The following is a 21,746-nucleotide window of genomic DNA, read 5'->3' on the forward strand; positions in this document are numbered from 1 at the left end:
TCTACTTCATAGTTACTGCAGCCAAACACAGCACATACCTTTCCCCTCATGTTGAGAGGAGATATCAAGGAATAACACACGCTACTATTTAATTATGTCAACTCACTGAAAATGCATAAATAACACCAAAAACTTCACACACAAATACATGTGCTCTTATGACAGAATCAGTAGTTCTCAGGTCTACCCGCTAGAGAGAGCTCTAATAGCTGTGCCTCGATATCTCGCTGAGTGTTGCGTATTGTCTCTACTGTATTTGCTTTTACTCAGCGTCAGATATAACCGGCTACCGCTACACGCACGTCCCGCTTGCCAGGTTCGGCCAAATTCAGCAGCTGGCGATGTGTAGTCCTGACCGCGGACGTTGAAAGTCAACGAACTAATTTATTGCGCCACGGTATGGCCATTCTGCCCTTGTGTTTTTCGTTCACATTCCTCACAATTTCATCTTCGACTTCTTTAAAAAGAGTCCTTGTTGCGGCCCACTGAATGCATTTTTTGTACAGTACGCATTTTTTTAGCTCTTTGTCTTCACACTAAAGCCAAATATTGGCTTTAGTTAGGCCTATGCCGTATTTTCTTGTGGCTGCAGAATTATTCTACATTTATGAGTGTTTAATAACCATTAACTTACAGTAAAATTGGCATCATAATATCGACTCAAACCCGTTGAAAATTTGCTGGCAATACCTTTTCCACATTTCTTTACAATACAACCATCCATCATGAAAATATTCCTGCTGTCTATAAAACTTAATTTTACTAAGCATCAAGTACAATAGACGCGTTATAACTCTGCCACTGAGTAGTCATGGCCTTTCTAAGAATTCAAAGGCTCGTATGTTTTAATGCCTTTCTGCAGATTTGAGAAACGTTTTTGTAGAAGCTAATAGAACGTCATACTCTCTTCACTATTTCCTGAGATCCAGTGGCGTTACACTCAAGCACTGTACAACCGATTGTCGCAGATAGCAATGTAGTCTATAGTAAAGAGCCGGTCGTTTGTCAACGAGTTTTGTGCGCATGTGAAAAGAAGCAGCGTGGTTACCACTGTAGTTGCCGGTGGCATCCATTAACTTACTGTTAGGCCGCGAATGCAAGACAACCCTTGAGTTTTTGCACAAGATTGAGAGAAAAAAGTCTTGGATTTGGAGAAATACAGTATCACTCCAGAGGTTTCTGTGGCAAACACTTCAGTTTTCTTCTTCAAACGGCGATACCGTATATGTATCATGAAAACATATTTGAAACGCGTGTAGAGAAATGAAAACCTACTCGCGAAAAATTTACATGTAAATAGCCTTTTCGAAATTTAACTAGACGCGAGAAGAAATGAAATATCCTCTGAAATCTGTGATGTACTCTGCCCTATCTTGAGGTGTATCACATTCTTACTTAACTTCCTTATATAACATTCAAATCAAGATATCGTTTACTTCAGTCATTATTTTTAACAAGTTAACAACTGCTATCGGCCACGTTATTTATGCATTTATTATGAAAACGTGCTATCCTCTTTCATTTCAAATTTTCTTTAGAGAACAGCAGTCGACGGGTATTAGTAATCAATTCCAACATCGCCTTTGAATGTCGACGAAAGAGCTTGCAAATGCACAAAGTGAGAAAACTATACCGTACTGAAGATGATCGATTGCATTTTGTAGCAAACGTTTCAGTTTTCTTATTCAAATGGTATCACCTATCCAAACTTAACCGTACTATATGTACGATGAAAACACACTTCATGCGCCAGTAGAGAAATGATAACCTTCTCGCTATACATTTTCATAATAGCCTTTCTGTAATTTAACCAGACGCGAGAAAATATAAACTAACATCTGAAATCAATAAGCACTCTGCCATATATCGAGGTGTGTCACATTCTTACTTAATTGCAGGATTTAGCCTCAAAATTAAGCGGTCGTTTCGTCGGCCTTAATTTTTTATCGAGTTAACAACCGTTATCGGACACATTATTTATGCATTTATTACGAAGATATGTTCTCCTTCATTTCGAATTTTCTTTACGGAACAGCAGTCGATGGGTATTACTAATCGACTCCGACATCGCCTTCGAATGTCGACGAGAGAACTCGCTAGTGCACATAGCGAGGAAACGATACCAAAGATAATCGATCGCATGCAATATCATCACTGGGGTGCATAAATATCGGTAACGGAAAAATTGTGCGCGCTTAATCACTCGTAATATCGGATGCGTCAGTGATGGAGCTCCCGCTGTAACCGAAGGACGATACACAGTTTAATATAGGAATTTTGAAGGGACAAAAAACAATCGTTGCTATAGCAGAGTTCTCGTTATATGCCATACTCGCTATAGCAGACTTCTACTGTAATTTATGAATAAACAAATTTATAAATTACCTGAAAAAGAAAACATATGACAGTGGAATTATACCTAAAAAAGACGCTCTGTCAGTAGCATTACTGCATGGTAGCACTCGTGAAGAACTGTTTTGTCAATAACACTCTGAAGGTTAACAAGAGAAATAAAATATTATAATGCATTTTCGTCATGTTTCTGTAAATGTGAAGTGTATGCAAGACAAGTACAAATATCTGCAGCACTGCATTTCTTTTATATTTGCATCTATTTCTTTTTTTCTCTTCATTTATAAAGTAAATATGCATGTATGAAGTACAGTAGAACCTTATTATATGTTCCTGGAAACTATGTTTTCCCGTATTATCCATTCGAATTATGCGGTCCCACGAGCATCCTAATTAAACCACATAGTAAAAACCCCACATTATCTATTCCTTGAAGAAACTATTTCCCGTATTAACCCTCCAGAAATTCCAGTCCCATCAACTCTAAATCCTCGATCACGCATTTTTCAAGAAACTGTATCTCGCAAAAGGACGGCTGCAGTATACTTACGATACTTGATGTCAACGTCTCATCATTGCGGTAGTTTGAGGAAGTAGGTACTATACCAGAAAAGCGGTCGGCAGTGAACTTGCTTAAGGGACCATCTTAGCATCGCATTCGGGTGGTATTGTTTAGAGAATAGAAATCATAAAGCAGAAAGTGTCCACAACAGTTGGAAGGAGACAGAGCGCATTTCGACAGCTCTACTTGAAGACGGAATGAGTTTCGTCAAATGTTCATATTTGAAAAAAGTCTAAATTATGTCCAGGGCTAATGTTTATTTTATAACTTTTTCCGAGTAACAGGTTTTCGGCACTTCCCTCAGGGCACTGTATAGTCACAGAGCTTTCAGGCAGGAATCGAAACTCCTCCTCCTTAAGTAACTCAAATTTAGTATTTTAATATTTTCGTATACAATTATGTTATCGAGACCAGAACAGATGTTGCACCTTACGGCCTACATACATAAAACCATAGTAGGTTTTGGGATTGCCTATCACTGTTTTGGTCCTGGTGTAAGACTGGGAATGTCACCTTTTTGTGTTAAAATGTCACAAAAACCGCAGTCGTTTCATTTGTGCACGTTATACATTTAAAAACTTTGTATCATTTCATACTCGTATCGACTTGTACAGCTTTCCAACTGACCTGAATAACTGTAAATTTGGAAGTTTTGATGATATTCTTGCGCTTTCCAATTTGATTGTGATTAGTGACGGGCAGAATTGAATATAATGCATTCGAGAACTTGACAATCAATACTTACATTCGAAACCATATTCTCGAGTTCAACATAACCGTTAAAAGTCGATGTGGGCCTAATTTACGCGGTACAAAATTTCCATAAACTGACTGCGAACAGTATACCGGTGACCAAATTACAATCGAAGATTTAAAGAAAAGGGGCTTTGGCCGTCATGTCGGGCACTTTTGTATCCAATGTCCTTTATTTTATTCGATTAGAGAATTAAAAACTACTTGTAGTCGATTGTTGTTTGGCTTGGCGTTACGGGTATTAGATTTTTCGAAGAGTTTGGCTGATCAAAGTTGCTGAACTGAAAGAAGCGTTCAGAAGAAACTGACAAAGTTTCGCCGGTAAAACTTAATGTAAAGTTTCGAGATTTTTATGTCATGAACCGGTAAATAATGTTTGAAGCCGGCCCCGCAGTCCAACTTGCCTGCCTCTCACCCGGAGGGCCCAAGTTCAATTTCCGGCCAGGTAAGCCATTCTTACCTAGATATGAGGGCTGGTTCCAGGTTCACTCGTTCTACGATTACCTTTAATTGAGGAGCTATTTAATGGCGAGATGGCGATCCCGGGTAGAGAACCAGGAATAATGGCCGAGAGGATTCGTCACACTGACCCTGTGTCACCTCGTAATCTGCAGGCCTTCGGACCGAACAGCAGTTGCTCGGTAGGTGGAAGGCCCATTGGAGCTGTAGTTGGGTTTGGTTTAGCGGTGTTTGTAGGATTATAAGTATATATATTTCTTTTTTGTGATGTTTAGCCAAATTGTTGATGGTTCATTCATTCCCAAATTTTCTGTTTTCCCTTGTAGGGTTTTTTTTTTTTTTTTTTTTTTTTTTTTTTTTTTTTTTTTTTTTTTTTTTTTTTTTCTCGTGGTCCCTCCAAAAAGGGAGAATCGAGGTCCCACTGTAAATGATGTTCAAACCAAGCACCATTTACTATTTTGTACCATTTATTTCACTCTTTGATTGGCAGTATTGTGGAAATGAACACCAGAGTAACACTTTTCTCCCTCCCATGTCGTCACTAAAGCTAGGGCCAGTTAAATCTTGTGCAGACAATATAAATACTAATCTTATTTCAATAACCTCTCTGACGTCTCTTGTTGCTTTGCAGACGCAGGTCTACGAGGAAATAATGCGGATGTTCACCATGATTGTAGTAGAAGCTGGGAATGCTACCTACAGCTCGACAGCTGCTGATGATCGCAAGAACCAATACAGGTAGAACATTACTCATTTAATTGTGGTTCTATAAACGTATTCTCCTTTAACTGTAGTCAAATGGTGAGTTGGTTCCTAAGAGAATAAGCAAAAACTGCTTCCTTCACAAATCCAGCCCTACAAATTGCAAAAAGGTGCAAACCAGTTCAGATACTGTAGGCACACTGGTTCTCAGACTTCTTAACCCCTCATAGGGATGTACACTTTGTGTGCTGAGTCTGTTATCACTTCCTCAAGACTACTTCATCCCACTGTTGATCTAATGATGGTCTGATACAAGGTGAACCAGATGCATTTAACGTTAGAGTATTGGTCATAAAACTATCCCCATGGCACTACAGCCCTGAAGGGCCTTGGCCTACCAAGCGACCACTGCTCAGCCCGAAGGCCTGCAGGTTACGAGGTGTCGTGTAGTCAGCACGACGAATCCTCTCGGCCGTTATTCTTGGCTTTCTAGACCAGGGCCACCACCTCACCATCAGATAGTTTCTCAGTTGTAATGACGTAGGTTGAGTGGACTTCGAACCAGCCCTCAGATTCAGGTAAAAATTCCTGACCTGGCTGGGAATCGAACCCGGGGCATCCGGGTAAGAGGCAGGCATGCTGTCCCTACACCATGGGGCCAGCTGAGTGTTAGTCATACTGATACATAATTTGATAAAAAAATTCGATATCCCTCGTCGTCATGTTATCAGCTGCTGAAGTTAGCCAATCAGATTGCGTTGCAGGCAAATTCAAATGGGCTTTGCGAAGCAATATTGCTAAATTTGCACATGGGATAATACCGGCTTGAGAGTCATGCCAAGAAGTCAGGATCAAACGCGAACACACCACGAGTTTTGGCCGGTGTCGCTGTAGCGTACTTACTTTGGCATAGTCCTGTCGTCTCGGAGGTCTACATTCAAATTCCTCCCCTGGAGCTGTTTTTTCTTAGATTGGTGTTCTTAAGCCACATACAGGCTTAGCAGCACTGCCTTACAAATCACATTTCAATTCTCTCCCAAAGCGATCTGATTGGCTAACTTGAGCAGCTGATAAAATGACAGTGGTGTGAGATATTGAATTATTTATCAGTATGAACAACCCTCTACCTCTCACATACCGGTTACGTTGTTTCCGACTGCCCTGTATACAGATAAAGTAAAACGAATAGATAAACCAAATGCTTTGTCTTCCAAATGTTACTGGTGAAAAGGGCTTTTGAAACTATTTAAATGGGCAATATTTCCCCTTATGGAGAAAGTTTGCCATTCTGGTTTCCCTCAAACTAAGGAATGTTTATTAGAAACATTTTCTTTTTTCTAAAATGAACTGTTGAGCAGATAATACAATGTTTTCATTGAATTAGCTGGAAAGAGCGCTAAATGAATAAGTAAATCAGAAAATACCCAGATGATTACATTAATTCATTAAATGCTCATAATAGTCTCCATTAACACCTAAACGCTTTGTTTTACGAGAAGGGTACCTATTTTCTCGAAAAACGGGGAAAACTTGAAAAATCCAGAAAATATACCAGGAAGTGACTTGTACCATTAAAATTAGTCTTTCGATCTAAGACTGGACCAAACGGAATGATCAAGTGAGACTGACATGTAGAAGGAGAGTGGATGAAAAAGATAGACATACTTGTGCTAACCACTCAAAGATGGCTGTACACAAGGCATGCAACATATTTAGTATTCAGTTAGTGTGTGGTGTAGCTGACAATTCTCTCTCAACGATAACATAATAATTGCAGGTCTTTATCTTGATAGTAAAAGTAAATATCTGTAGGTAATAACTTCCCCCCATTAATATGTAATTGCCTTGTTCTCATTAGGGGCTGCCTGGCCGAGGCGGTAAAGGCGTGCTCGGTTCGCCTGGAAGGACAAGGGTTCGAATCCCCATCAGGAAGTCGTAAAATTTAAGAAACGAGACTTCCACTTCCGGAGGTGCATATGGCCCTGAGGTTCACTCATCCTACACCAAAAATGAGTACCAGGTTAATTCCTGGGGGCAAAGGCAGCCGGGCGTAGAGCTAACCACTCTACCCCATCACGTACCGAGGTTAACAATGGTGGAAGCCTTTACCTTCCACTCCTCCAAGGGCCTTCATGGCCTGTACGGAGGTGACTTTGCTTTTGCTTGTTCTCATTAAACCAAAACTTAAATGATAATATTATTATAAATTAAAAGGCAATAATTTTTACCTTCTTAATGTTCCTTTTTAAATGCCTGTTGTTTTAAAATCTACCCAGGTAATTTACATAATGTAGCTAACTATTAAGCATTGCTTGTAATTATTCTAGATTTCGTTCCACTATTAAGGAGATTTTTTTTTGTTTTGCTTTACGTCGCACCAACACAGATAGGTCTTATGGCAACATGTGGATAGGAAAGGGTCAGGAGTGGGAAGGACGTAGCCCTGGCCTTAGCACATTCACGCCCGTCATCTGAGCTGGCTATTTAAAGGGCTGGCCCAGCTATTCCAGCTGTTAAGGGCAGAGCAAACAATAAAAAATTATTTTCACGATAGGTTCTAATAATAATAATGTTATTTGTTTTACGTCCCACTAACTACTCTTTTACGGTTTTCGAAGACGCCGAGGTGCCGGAATTTTGTCCCTCGGGAGTTCTTTTACGTGCCAGTAAATCTACCGACACGAGGCTGACGTATTTGAGCACCTTCAAATACCACCGGACTGAGCCAGGATTGAACCAACAAGTTGGGGTCAGAAGGCCAGTGCCTGAACCGTCTGAGCCACTCAGCCCGGCACAATAGGTTCTAAACTAAACAAGATATGGAAACAAAATTTCCCACATACCTTAATGAAGTCCTCTAGTATCTCTGTAGGGTGTGGTAGGTATGTCACACTTTCCACAAAAATAAAATGTTTCACTAATAAGTTTATTTTTGAAGCTCACTTTGCACCTTGTTGAGGGGAACTTGACTTTATTTGATGGTGGAAAATTCAAGAGAAAATCCTCTTTTTCTCTTCCCATCTAACCTAAATGGTGGATTCTTGGACGGTGCCCTTTTTGGCGGCAAAATCGTGGCACATTGACTTGGAGCCGATGAAGTAGATGGAACTGAGATGTCGGAGAGAGGTGACTGTACTTGTATGTCGGGTTCACTTTCTTTCTGGAGCAAGTTCCTAACTACTGTCTGCATGAAATTCAGAAATGTTTATTATTTTTTTAGGATTTGAGTTCTGGAACAGCCAAAATGCGTTAAAAAGTGAGCAGTACAGTAAATAAAAAAAACTTTTTTGGCCAGTTTATAGTTTTCCTCATGAAAGGATAGAGGTCTGCAGTCAACACCATGCATCTGTTTATTATAGTCGGTCACAGACTCTGGTTTCATTTGTATTTTTCCAGATTTGTTTGTTTCAACCATTTCTGCCGAATGGGTGGTAGTTACCATAGTAACAACCTTTTTGTCCCTCCAAGAAACAGGCAATACATCCTCGTCCCTCGTGAAAGTAATTTCCCCCCGTTTGAGAATTATCCGGTGTTCCTTTAGATCTTTTGGTACACCCCTATTTGACCGTATTGTTCCACATACAGTAGTGTTCTGTTCCCATAATTGTTTCACGAGTCCAACGCTATTGTAATACACTGACTGACAGAGCAAATGCAACACCAAGAAGGAGTGGTTCGAAAGGGATGAAAGTTGGGGGAAAAAACAGAGACGGCACGGACGAATAATTGATGTTTATTTCAAACCGATATGCAGGTTACACAATGCGCACGGCATCGACTCAGTAGGATGTAGGACCACCGCGAGCGGCGATGCACGCAGAAACACGTCGAGGTACAGAGTCAATAAGAGTGCGGATGGTGTCCTGAGGGATGGTTCTCCGTTCTGTCAACCATTTGTCACAGTTGGTCGTCCGTACGAGGCTGGGGCAGAGTTTGCAAACGGCGTCCAATGAGATCCCACACGTGTTCGATTGGTGAGAGATCCGGAGAGTACGCTGGCCACGGAAGCATCTGTACACCTCGTAGAGCCTGTTGGGAGATGCGAGCAGTGTGTGGGCGGGCATTATCCTGCTGAAACAGAGCATTGGGCAGCCCCTGAAGGTACGGGAGTGCCACCGGCCGCAGCACATGCTGCACGTAGCGGTGGGCATTTAACGTGCCTTGAATACGCACTAGAGGTGACGTGGAATCATACGCAATAGCGCCCCAAACCATGATGCCGCGTTGTCTAGCGGTAGGGCGCTCCACAGTTACTGTCGGATTTGACCTTTCTCCACGCCGACGCCACACTCGTCTGCGGTGACTATCACTGACAGAACAGAAGCGTGACTCATCGGAGAACACGACGTTCCGCCATTCCGTCATCCAAGTCGCTCTAGCCCGGCACCATGCCAGGCGTGCACGTCTATGCTGTGGAGTCAATGGTAGTCTTCTGGGCGGACGCCGGGAGTGCAGGCCTCCTTCAACCAATCGACGGGAAATTGTTCTGGTCGATATTGGAACAGCCAGGGTGTCTTGCACATGCTGAAGAATGGCGGTTGACGTGGCTTGCGGGGCTGCCACCGCTTGGCGGCGGATGCGCCGATCCTCGCGTGCTGACGTCACTCAGGCTGCGCCTGGACCCCTCGCACGTGCCACATGTCCCTGCGCCAACCATGTTCGCCACAGGCGCTGCACCGTGGACACATCCCTATGGGTATCGGCTGCGATTTGACGAAGCGACCAACCTGCCCTTCTCAGCCCGATCACCATACCCCTCGTAAAGTCGTCTGTCTGCTGGAAATGCCTCCGTTGACGGCGGCCTGGCATTCTTAGCTATACACGTGTCCTGTGGCACACGACAACGCGTTCTACAATGACTGTCGGCTGAGAAATCACGGTACGAAGTGGGCCATTCGCCAACGCCGTGTCCCATTTATCGTTCGCTACGTGCGCAGCACAGCGGCGCATTTCACATCATGAGCATACCTCAGTGACGTCAGTCTACCCTGCAATTGGCATAAAGTTCTGACCACTCCTTCTTGGTGTTGCATTTGCTCTGTCAGTCAGTGTAATTGTCCATATAGACTGTACACCCCTGGCCAAGATAATTTTCAAGCAGCTGAAAAACTGTGCTTTGTAAATTCGCACCAATTGCATCATTTATATTGTCCCCAAACGCCATGGTTACACTTCAGAACACGATTATACACGCTTGTGCAATCACAAACCAACTACGCAGCTAGTTGGGCCAGCGCTAGGCTACCTTCAGAAACAAAACATAAAAGTGCATTGGGAGGGAAAATCGCCATGGCCATGTGGTTTCTGGTGAGTAAAATCATTCATAAGGGTATTACCTTCATCTCTCTCGCACATATTTGTGACCAAAATAGATCCCAGCTGCGTAGGAACAGCTCGAATTCAAGGTTGCGCTTATTCAGGCTAATTCGGATACGGTCCACAGCATGGTCACGCGCTATAGACAGTAACTCGGATACGGGAGTGAATGTGTTAATTAAGGTAGAGCTTGCATCCGGGAGATAGTGGGTTCGAATCCCACTGTCGGCAGCGCTGAAGATGGTCTTCTGTGGTTTACCATTTTCACACCAGGCAAATGCTGGGGCTGTACCTTAATTAAGGCCACGGCTGCTTCCATCCATCTCCTAGGCCTTTCCTATCCCATTGTCAGCATTAGACCTATCTGTGTCGGTGCGACATACAGCCACTAGCAAGAAAAATCCTAATTGGGTATGTCTGTAAAGTTTGCCCTTGGTTGGTGGGTATGATGTTTGGTTTCCATGCGCAGCACAGTCCGTGGTTCTTCTATATATTACAGAATCATTTACACTCTATCCCTGGTTTTATAAAATTATGGCCAAATTTGACAGTTCCAACTAGGTGGTTATTGCTTTTCTTACAGTCAGTGTTTTGTAAGTCTACTCTTCTTGTTTCAACAGGCACGTTTCAGGAGCTGTAGTCAATGCTCTTGCAAACATCGCCGCCAATCTTCAGGGTGAAGCAGGAATGAACGAGCTTTTGGTCCGCCTACTGGAACTTTTTGTGCAGCTTGGTCTAGAAGGAAAGAGGGCTTCAGAAAAGGCTCCTGCTGCTCTCAAGGTAAGCTTAGACTCATTCAAGCCCAGTGAAAGGTATTTTTATTACTTTTATTATACACTGCACAGAGGAAAATTATGGTCACTTTTTGATATGTTCAGACCTCCATGATCCATTTGGAAAGACAGAATGGTTTAGAAATGAAACTGGACTAAGACAGGGAAGTTTGTTGCCTTTTTTTTGTTTCTACAAGTTATGGACAAAATTGTAAAGGAGACAAAGGAAGTATATGGGAATAGGGAGGTGAAGTTATTACTATTTGCAGACAGTATTATGGTCGGGAGAACAAACAGCAAAGAAGTACAGGAACAACTTGATTTACTTAGCGAGAAAATTGAAGTTTGGTATGAAAATCAGTGGAGAGAAAAGCAAAACCATGGTGATATCAAGAGGAGAAATACTAGGGAAAGGTATTGTGAAAATTGGTGAGCAAAGCTTTGAAATTGTTGACAGTTTCAAATTCCTGGGCCACGAACCTACTACGCCGGCATAGCAGGGGGAGAAGTGATACTCTCACGTAGCACGTCCCAGGTGGTGGATAGGGGGGTCCTAACCGGCTTGCTGGCAGAGTTGAGGGAAATAAAATATCTGTCGCGGACCAAACACACAACCCCCTGTGGGTGGGGGACGCAGACGAAGAATGCACCCACGGTATCCCCTGCCTGTCATAAGAGGCGACTAAAATGGGCGACCAAGGGATGATTGGATTAGAACCATGAAACTACTTGTGATTAGTACCACCATGTGGGGAACACCATGGGTTGCTTTTACTTGCGCGTGCTACCACTATGTAGGTACCAAATAGGTTTGTGATTAGTAGTACGCAGGAACACCGTGCGGTCATCCCCCCACTTAGAGTGCACTGTCGGCTTTTACAGTATTTGTGATTCGTACCACTATATGAGCGACACCATGGTTTCGGCTTGCCTATGATTAGTACCCACTATATGAGGAACACCATGGGATAGTACAAGTCCCTATGGTCAGTACACTCATGTGATGAGCACCATAGGTTTGCGTTGCCTGTAAATGGCGCCACAATGTGCAAAACACCATAAGTCTGTATTACATGTGCGAATTTCATTACCTGTGAGTAGTACCATAATGTGTGGAATACCGTGAGTCTACGCTTCTTTTGATTAGTAGCGCACCATGACAAATACCATGCTTCTACTTTTCTAACAATAAGTACCATTATGAGGGGCCGATGACTTGGATTTTGGACCCCTTTAGACTGCAAGCATCATCGATTCGGTATTGTGCTTTAGAAGCAGTCCCTTAGTCAGTAATACTATTGTTTTACGTCAGTTTATGTGAATGTGAGGCACTGCGGGTCGGATCCACTGATTGTTTTAAATTCATATTCATCCATTCATTCTTTGTCCTCATGTTTTGAATTCTGGTCACTGGAGGTTTTTGGACTTTTAAATTGTCATTATATTTCATCTCATTTCGTACCATTAGGGGCCGATAACCTAGATGTTAGGCCCCTTTAAACAATCATCATCATCATCAATACCTGGAGAGTGAATTATGCAAGGCTGGACGTGGAGATTAGTGAGAGGGTGCAACAGGGCCATGCATTCTACCGGAGTGTAAGTAAGCTTGTCTGGAATAAGAAAGTGTAAAGAGATAATGTACGAAATGTATTATGCACCCATATTGACTTATGTGGCTGAGACCTGGACAGTGACAGGTGGAGAGGAGAGTAGAACTCAGGCCAGTGAAATGAAACCCCTAAGAAGTATAATAGGAAAGTCAGACTGAGAGACCAAGGTGTGAGAAAGAAGGTCAGAATAGAAAACATAAATGAGAGAATTGATAGGACTAAACTAAGATGGTTTGGACATGTAAAGAGGATGGAGAAAGAAAGAATACCAAGATAGATGATGGAGGTGAAGTTCAAGGTAAAGAGAGCGAGAGGAAGACCTAGAACAAGGTGGATTGATTCCATAAAGAGGAGTGCAAGAAGAAGAAAGCTGGACTGAGACACAATGATAGAAGAGGAATGGTGGGAGGAGAGAGGAAGGTAGAGAAGTACCATAAATGCCCCAACCCGGTAGGAGCTGAATAAGGGAAAGGCGGAGGAGGACGATGTTGATCTCCGTGATATGCATGCATATTGAAATGAAAACAAAATTTCTTCTTTTCAACAATTAAAAAATGAAATGAAAAGCATTCTTTGGATACTTGGTACATGGCATCATTACACTATGTGCCATACACAATGTGGTCCCTGGTCATACATCACAATGGCTACACAGTAAATGAGTGTCTTAATGAGGAATAATGTGGACCGACAAGGTGAGAAACACTGAGGTGCTGGATCGCATAGGCAGGGAGATGGAGGTGCTCTACAATGTTAAATGGTGGAAACTCCAATATTTTGGCCGGGTGATTCGAAACAAGTACGCCGGGCTGAGTGGCTCAGATGGTTAAGGCGCTGGCCTTCTAACCCCAACTTGGCAGGTTCGATCCTGGCTCAGTCCGGTGGTATTCGAAGGTGCTCAAATACGACAGCCCCGTGTCGGTAGATTTATTGGCACGTAAAAGAACTCCTGCGGGACTAAATTCCGGCACCTCGGCGTCTCCGAAGACCTTAAAAAGTAGTTAGTGGGATGTAAAGCAAATAACATTATTACGAAACAAGTACCACCTCCAGCAACTAATCATAGAAGACAACCTGCAAGGATGGCGTAGACCAGAGAGGAGGAAGATCTCCTGGCTCAAGAAATTGCAGGAATGGTTTGAACTTGACTCCGCATCTATTTTGAATGGCAGCCTCAAAAGAAAGGATTGCAGTTATGATTGCCACTCTCATAAAGAGACAGCTCAGAAAGAGGAAGAAGAATGAAGAATATAACCACTCCTCACATGGATATCAGCTTCATGACGCCTTTTCATGTTTCTGAGAAGGTGCTGCACATTCAGTTGAGACGGACATTCCAACTCTTCCAAAATGTTGTCTTCAAGGGCTCTTGGAGTTTTTGGGGTGGTGGCTTTCTTACTAGAATGGATTGCTCCAGAGTGTCCCAGACTATTTCAGTCAGATTCATGTGGAGGTTTGTACATGACCACTCCATTCATTACTTGTGGTGCTTTTGTAGGAATCTCTGAATGATGTTCACATCATGCATTCTAGTATGAATAATGCGTTTTCTGTAAGTTGCTTCATGTAAGATCTTGTCAGTGTACCATCGAGCAGTTAAGGATCCATTGCAGTTAATCAGGAGATCTGTTTGTGTGTCAAAACTTGTGGCCTCTCACATGTTACAGATCCACAAGCAATGCTAGATTGTACAGCAGTTGAGTCACTCTTCATGTCTTCTCCAGACTCGCAGGCGACCTCTTGAGCGATATAATAAAAAATGGGAACAGCACAGAATACCAGCACAGATGGTCTATAGTAAACTGCACTCTCCTTTCTCAAAAATAACATCATCTTACAATAACTCTAATTAATAAAATTACGGGTACAAAAGGCAGACTATTAAATGCTCATTGAGAACCCTTACATATTTTTTAAAAAGAATTGTAATACAAGAAATAATAATATGGATAGCAACAACAATGATAAAATTAAGCGGAAGGGGAAGTGCAGCATGTCTTTTACCTGACCAGGATGGGGGGGTATGACGTAATGGAGGGTTGGTGGACTGGCAACCGGTTGGATTCGAACCAGTGAAAGAGCAACGATATGCTGGAGTGGAGAAAAAGCAGGACTGTATTAAGATAAGTTCCAAATTTACAATTCCTAGATGTTTGGACAGAAATAAACAAATACGAAGGTTGATCAAATATAAACTGGATTTTTGTTCCTGAACATCAACAGTTGGTAGGACTGGCACCGTGCTTCTGCTATGCTTAGGCAGGACCGTTAGTAGTGGGGAGAGCGTGCTGTTACATATTTTCCACCGTTTCCTCAGTAACACTCACGATGTCAGAGCAACAGCTGCACCCTTCCACTGCACAACACATAATTATAAAATTTCTTGCTCGTGAAGGAGTTACAGCACCGGATATTTGCCAGAGATTGACTGCACAGTTCGGTGATCAAACGTTTTCAAGGACACGTGTGTTTGCCTGCCATAAAAAGTTCAAGGAAGGATGAGAATGTGTGGAAAATCAGCAGCATGATCGCCGTCGTGGGATCAGCATTACAGACGAAAACATTTGCGCAGTTAAAGACATTATTGACGAAGATTGACGGGCGAGGGTATCAGAAATTGCAGAACAAGTGTGAATCAGTTATGGGAGCTGTCAAGCAATAGTTTAAAACGACCAACAGTTACGTAAAATGTGTTCCAGACGAGTCCCTCCCCATGCAGCTCTGTCTCCAAGCTACAGGAAATGCACTGGACTGCACTTGATCATCCTCCTTAGAGCCCGAACTTATCTTCCAGGAATTTCCATTTGTTCGGGCCGCTTAAAGAAGCTCTAGGAGAGCAACGATTTGAAGATGACGAGAGTGTGGAAGACTTTGTGCGCAACTGGCTGGTGACACAACCCTGTTCTTTTTACGATGAGGGCAATAAAAAGCTGCCCATACGCTGAGGCAAATGCATTTCCAAAGCAGGAAACTATGTAGAAAAATAAATTGTAATTGCCTTGGTGTTTTTGAATAAATGAATTTAAATAAAAAATAAAATCCTGTTTATATTTGATCACCCTTGTATTTTCAAATATTCAGTGTGACTTGATAGAACCTGATGATGTTCTTTTAAGAAAGAAACATGTCATTTTTTGTTTAATAGTGTGTATTTTTATTCCTTGTTTAATGTTTTTTTTCTTTTACAGGTATATTAAAGTATAATACTTGGGTTGAATTTTTGTGTTCAACAGAGTGAAAAGCTTTTAAGTTACATATAACTAAAATTTGAAGACATCACCAGCAGGACACTGTCAACTAGAGTCGTAGTCACTGTTTGTCTGTATGTCACACTCCATGTATTCAGTTTTGTCAGGTTGAGCCTCAGTCAAAATGTGTGCTGTTGTGTTTTGCACTGGTTTACCATACGTTCAAGTCTGCTCGGAAAATCACTAGCCCTCGTAACATTGTCAACATGTAGCACCCTCCCCTAGCTGAACAGAGCATGTAGGCTGCTCTCTGCGTCACTCACTGTTGGAATAGACTTCTCTTTTCGCTCCTGTTCATGATTACTGTGGCCCTTATTCTTCACTTCACTTCGCTTACGTTATCATTATCCTTTTATGCCCCCTTTGAAACAAAGCTTTCATTTATTCTTGCTACGTTTCATTGTCGCATTTTTGCTGCAATTCAGGTAACAAGTAACAGCAAATTATCATAATTTTCCTTGACATCATCTTCAGCTTCAAAATGTTTGAGTGACATACAAGATCTTAAAATACTTTTGTTCTTAGAAAATCGTAATCCAAACCAAGGTTTAAAATGACGTTATATATGAGGTAGACACATGCGTGTTTGTTGTATTAAGTAAGGCTGAAAAGCACTTTCTTTATGAACTCGGATGGTCTTTCATCCAATGATCACAGGTGACACCTGTCGTCATTAATTACTTCGTCTTAGCTGCATTAATTCGCGTTCACCTCTTCATTAAGTCAAGTCGTCGTCATTGTAGAGCTAATGCATGTAAACTTTGTCACGCGGCTAATCATTCCTCTAAACTTAGATTGTTTAGATTCCCCGAGGGTTTGATGTCATGTATTTAGACTTCTTTGATTTATTTTTAGTCACTTGGAGACATCGACAATATTTCGTGTGTATGCCTGTTCATGATCAGCTTTGTTCCATAATTATCACAAGATATTCTGGTGCATTAAACCTGGCTCTTGTTAGAGAAAGCTGGAGATGACAGCTGTCACGAGCTCCTCCCTCCCTTATCTCAATCCACCAAGAAATGGACCAGACAACACCAGTAGAGAGACAGTAAAGAAGTCAACACATTGCGGAAAATTTTGCAACTAATTTGTATCTCAATAAGCTCATGTGGCATTTGTGCTACAAGGTGTCATGTGGTATACCAGTTACACTGGTGTTGATGTATGATTTTTTTGTTTTTCTTTCCTCTCAGGTCTTGGGCAACAAGGCATGGCAGATTGTTTTACTCGCGGTCAGTTACAATGATGACACACATGTCTGCTTGTAGAAATGTGCACAACTAATTAAGTAATATTTAACCTTATAGACAAAACTTCAGGTTGGGCAAAAAAAAAAAATATTATTATTATTTGTTAACGTTTATGTGCTGGTAATTAATTTCAGTTATACTGATTTGCAGATCCTTGTGGTCAAATCAAATTTGGACAGATAATCTAATAATACATAGGCAAGTCAGTAAGTAAATGCAGTTTTGCTCTAATTGTCTTTAGGTTGGCCCTATGGTGCTGTGTGCTCACCAGCCACTAGATGGCACCATTGTCTACATTTGTGGAGGTTTCATTCACAGAAGAAGAAGAAGACTTTCAGCACAATACGGGGACAAAGTTTTGCCACAGCGAAGTGTTTCCCAGTGGATTGAACAGTTCAAATTCCGGGTGTCCATCTGCAGCCGTAACTGATGCCAATATTGAACAAGTGTGTAATATGATCCTGAATAACAGACGAGTGAATATTCTATGAATTTCCACTCCTGGTACACCCTCGGGCCACAAAAAACAGATTGCGGGACGCTGTTCTTCCTTGGTGCAAACGGAGAATGGCGCGGTCATCTTCATGTTGCAATAGCGGAAGCTGTACCGATCCGATAATGCTGAAACCTACCACATACGGAGACAATGGTGCAGTCTAGCGGTTGGTGAGTACACAGTGCCATAGAGCCAACCTAAAGACAATTAGAGCCAACCTGCAGATTCTTACTGACTTGCCCTCGTATATGTATGCTGTTTGATTAAATCTCAACTACATACTTTTTAAAATTTGAATGCAGTTAACTAAACTAATGAAGGTCAGTGCTGATGCAGACATCTTAGGTTGACAAACAATTATGGCAGGCATGGTTCATGGAAGCAGCAGCCGGTGACATACTCAGATTACTGAAGTTGTCAATGTTTGTTGATGTACAACGTTCTTGCAGGGAAGCCAATTTTCAAACAAAAAATTCTCTCCTGTTTATTTAAATATAGAGTAACCTTCTGGTGCCAAGATATTCCTTAGATGATATACAACCTTATTCCATGCAAATTTCAACTTTTCCAAATACTGATATACAGCATTCTTTGAGGACAGGCTTCAATTATTTTCAATAAACGCAAGAAAGCTAAAACCTCTCCTACAACCCGCAACTCTCCATGTAAAATCCTTCCCTCCCTTCCCTCAACATCTTTTACTCTCCTCCCTCCACAGAAGCACAACAGCAGTTATGAGCAGTCCTGACCTCCCTCATCAAATAGTGGCTTTCAACTTTGTTAATATATTACAATATTGCAATGAATATCTTTGAAATTGTCCTGTCATAAAGTAAGTCGAGAAATTATTTCCATTTGCATCCCAAAACATAGATGCATAATCTTTCTTTAAACTTTAAACATCTTCCTTACTGGGCAGCATAGGTACTTTCTTTCCATGAAGCCATGCTTCATTTCCAGGGCATATCTACTATCATACCCCATCACAGAGTGGAACAGAAACTGCTTGCCTTCCTGCTTGAATTGAGGGAGATGTTACAGACTGGTACCCATTGGCTTGGTAGTCAGTTGTCTAGGCACCCACCATGCTGCCACTTTGCGGTACTCCACGATGGTCCTAACAATGTGCACTGAGACACAGTGTGATCTTCAATAATGAGACAACATTACCCATGGTGTCCTACTGGTCAGCGCAAATGACGACATCCATGTGTTTGACATTCATCTCTGTAGCTCGTCATACAATAACCTTGAAAGGAAATCATTCTGGTTCTACCTTATTCAGTACTAATCAGATGCAATCTCAGTGAAATATCAGAGCCAGCCAATGTGCTTTTTAAGATAGTATTTAAAACTTTTAAGGAAAATGCGAGACCCCACACGGCAGTGCAAACAGCAGCTCTTGTGAAAAGATTCCGTGGGAAACTGAAGGATCATGCCCTTTATGGTCTTGATCTTGTACCCATTGACTTCTACTTGTTCCCAGCTATGAAGAAGGCACTGTCTGACACATTTACACCTGCAATGACAACATGGAACATGCTGTTGTACTTTTATTCAGGTGCAGGGTTTTATGAGAGCAACATTTTAAAGCTGATGAAAATATGATAAAGAAAACAATGTCTAAATCTCATGTAGATTACATAATCATAAGCCTAATGAGCCATGTTCTCAAAATCTTCGTAAAAGTAATACATGTGAGAATATACGGCAAATGTGAATCCTACATAGGTAGCACACAGTTTTGTTTCTGTAGTGGATTTGGCACCAGAGAGGCATTGCTGGGGATGCAGGTTTTGGTACAAAGGTGCATAGATATGTCTCGGGATGTATATGCTTCTTTTATTGATTATGAAAAAGTTTTTGACCATGTGAAACATGAAACATTGCTGCATATCTAGATGATATCGGTGTGGATGGTAGACATATCCGAATTATTGCCAACCTGTATTGGAATCAGACCTGCATCAGTTAAGGTTGACAGCACAAACACCTGTGCTATTGAAATAAAGCAAGGAGTGAGGCAAGGCTGTGTACTATTTCCACTCCTGTTCAATATTTACTCTGAAAGGGTATTTTCTGAAGCACTAGAAGGAAAACAGGAGGGCATCGTTGTTAATGGGATCACAGTAAATAATCTGCAATATGCAGATGATACTGTTCCCCTTGCAACAAATGCTGAAGATCTGCAGACATTACTAAACTGTGTGGTTGAACACAGTGCTACAGCAGGCCTGCATTTAAACACGAAAAAGACCAAAGTAATGTTCATAAGCAAACATGTCATTCAACCTGTTAACTTGACAGTAGCTGGCACATTACTGGAGCAAGTCCAACGCTTTAAGTATCTCGGCAGCGTACTTGAACACAGCTGAAACAATACTGTCGAAATTACGTTCCAGATTGAACAGGCGAAGACTGCATTCAAGAGAATGAGCAAACTTCTCTGTAACAGGGACTTTAAGGTCAATCTCCATCTCCGTTTACTTCAGTGTTATGTATTTTCTGTCTTATTTTATGGTGCTGAAGACTTGGACCTTAACAGAGAACACCACCAAAAACTTTGATCTTTTGAGACGTGGTGCTACTGATGCCTGCTCAGAATATCATGGGACCGGGCGAGTTGGCTGGGTGGTTAGAGGCGCGCAACTGTGAGCTCACATCCGGGAGATAGTGGGTTCGAATCCCACTGCCGGCAACCCTGAAGATGGTTTTCCGTGGTTTCCCATTTTCACACAAGGCAAATGCTGGGGCTGTACCTTAATTAAGGTCATGGCCGCTTCCTTCCCATTCCTAGGCCATTCATGTCCCATCGTCACCATAAGACCTGTCTGTGTCGGTGCGACGTAAAGCAAATAGCAAAAAAGTAAAATTAAAAAAAATAGAATATCATGGATTGACAAAATATGCAACACTGAAGTACTCCAGTGGATGAGTAGAGGTCATGCACCACATCAAAAAGAAGAAACTTTGAGTACTTTAGCCATATAATTTGAAATGATAAATATAGACTCCTTCAGCCTATCTTACATGGTAAAAATGAAGGAAGGAGAATATCTTGCCTACGAAATCTATGAGAATGGTATGGGCTCATTACCCCCACTCTTTTCTGAGTTGTTGAGAACAAGAACCAGATCGCCCTGATGACAACCGACATCCAATGAGGATATGGTACGAGGAGGAGGAGGAGGAGGAGGAGGAGGAGGAGGAGGAGGAGGAGAAGAAGAAGAAGAAGAAGAAGAAGAAGAAGAAGAAGAAGAAGAAGAAGAAGAAGAAGAAGAAGAAAAAATTGTGTATTAATGTTCAAGGATAGTGCAAAAGTAGAAGATTTACATCTCTTCTATTGACACTATTTGATTTTCTAAGTAAATAGCTGTGAACATGACAGACTGGCAGAACTTATTTTTGGAATTAACCTTTTTTTCTTGAGATTGTGCTTTCAGTGCTAATTGAGATCTATGGCATTTAAGGGTGGTTAAGTAAAATACCAGGCTGTTTGATTTTTGGCTCATTAAAAGACTCCAGTGTAAAGTTTTGACACCCTGTTATTGGTTAACCTTAGCTGTTAGAAAGGATATTAAATGAATTATTATTTTGAGCTTCCTATACATATATGAAATCTAAGCTGTCTGCATCAGACATCATAAAGTTTTAAAATGTATGTATTGTGTGTCATAGGTAATGCTTAAATTCAGATGGTAAGAAGGAAATTAGTTTTTTTTTTTTTTTCTGTGCCACCTGAAAGTTTACTAGTTAATAATTTATGTGACACAATCTGAGATAATCTTGCTGCTGAGCTAGCAGTTAGTTTGTGTTCTCATTATCTTCAAAGCTACATTGAGGTAAGACTTCTCTGGATTGGTTTTGGGTAAAGGAAGGCGTCCTTGACCTCAGTACGGTGTGACAAATGGTACTTAGAATATCAAACTATATGTTGTTTAACCATTTATTGTTAGCACTGTGCACTGAACGCCAAATACAAAACTGCAGCCATTTGATCTTGGACACCTCAGATTTGTGTACATCGCACTCTTCACTAGTTGACTTAACTCAAACTGTGTACTGATGTTGTTAAATCTGACCACAACCTAACAGTTATTTAGTTCTTCCGGGTTGAACAGTGTTGTTCTCTGCACATTCTGTCAAGTTTGTTGATGTTTCAAATACATTATAATATTTTTCGTCATGGCAACTGAAGTATCCTTACTCCTTCCGAGGT

The 21,746-nt window shown here is 41.5% G+C and overlaps 1 protein-coding gene across 1 annotated transcript in view; it reads left to right on the plus strand.

Moving 5' to 3' along the window:
- Positions 1–21,746, plus strand: part of Pi4KIIIalpha (phosphatidylinositol 4-kinase III alpha) — a 266,913-nt gene that overhangs the window by 90,914 nt on the left and 154,253 nt on the right. Inside the window, exons 12-13 of the mRNA XM_067159006.2 lie at positions 4,758–4,864; positions 10,765–10,924. Of these exons, the coding sequence (XP_067015107.2) occupies positions 4,758–4,864; positions 10,765–10,924 (267 nt within the window). The remainder of the gene's footprint in view (positions 1–4,757; positions 4,865–10,764; positions 10,925–21,746) is intronic.

The sequence above is a fragment of the Anabrus simplex genome, chromosome X (assembly GCF_040414725.1).
Source record: "Anabrus simplex isolate iqAnaSimp1 chromosome X, ASM4041472v1, whole genome shotgun sequence".
NCBI classification, from domain to species: domain Eukaryota; kingdom Metazoa; phylum Arthropoda; class Insecta; order Orthoptera; family Tettigoniidae; genus Anabrus; species Anabrus simplex.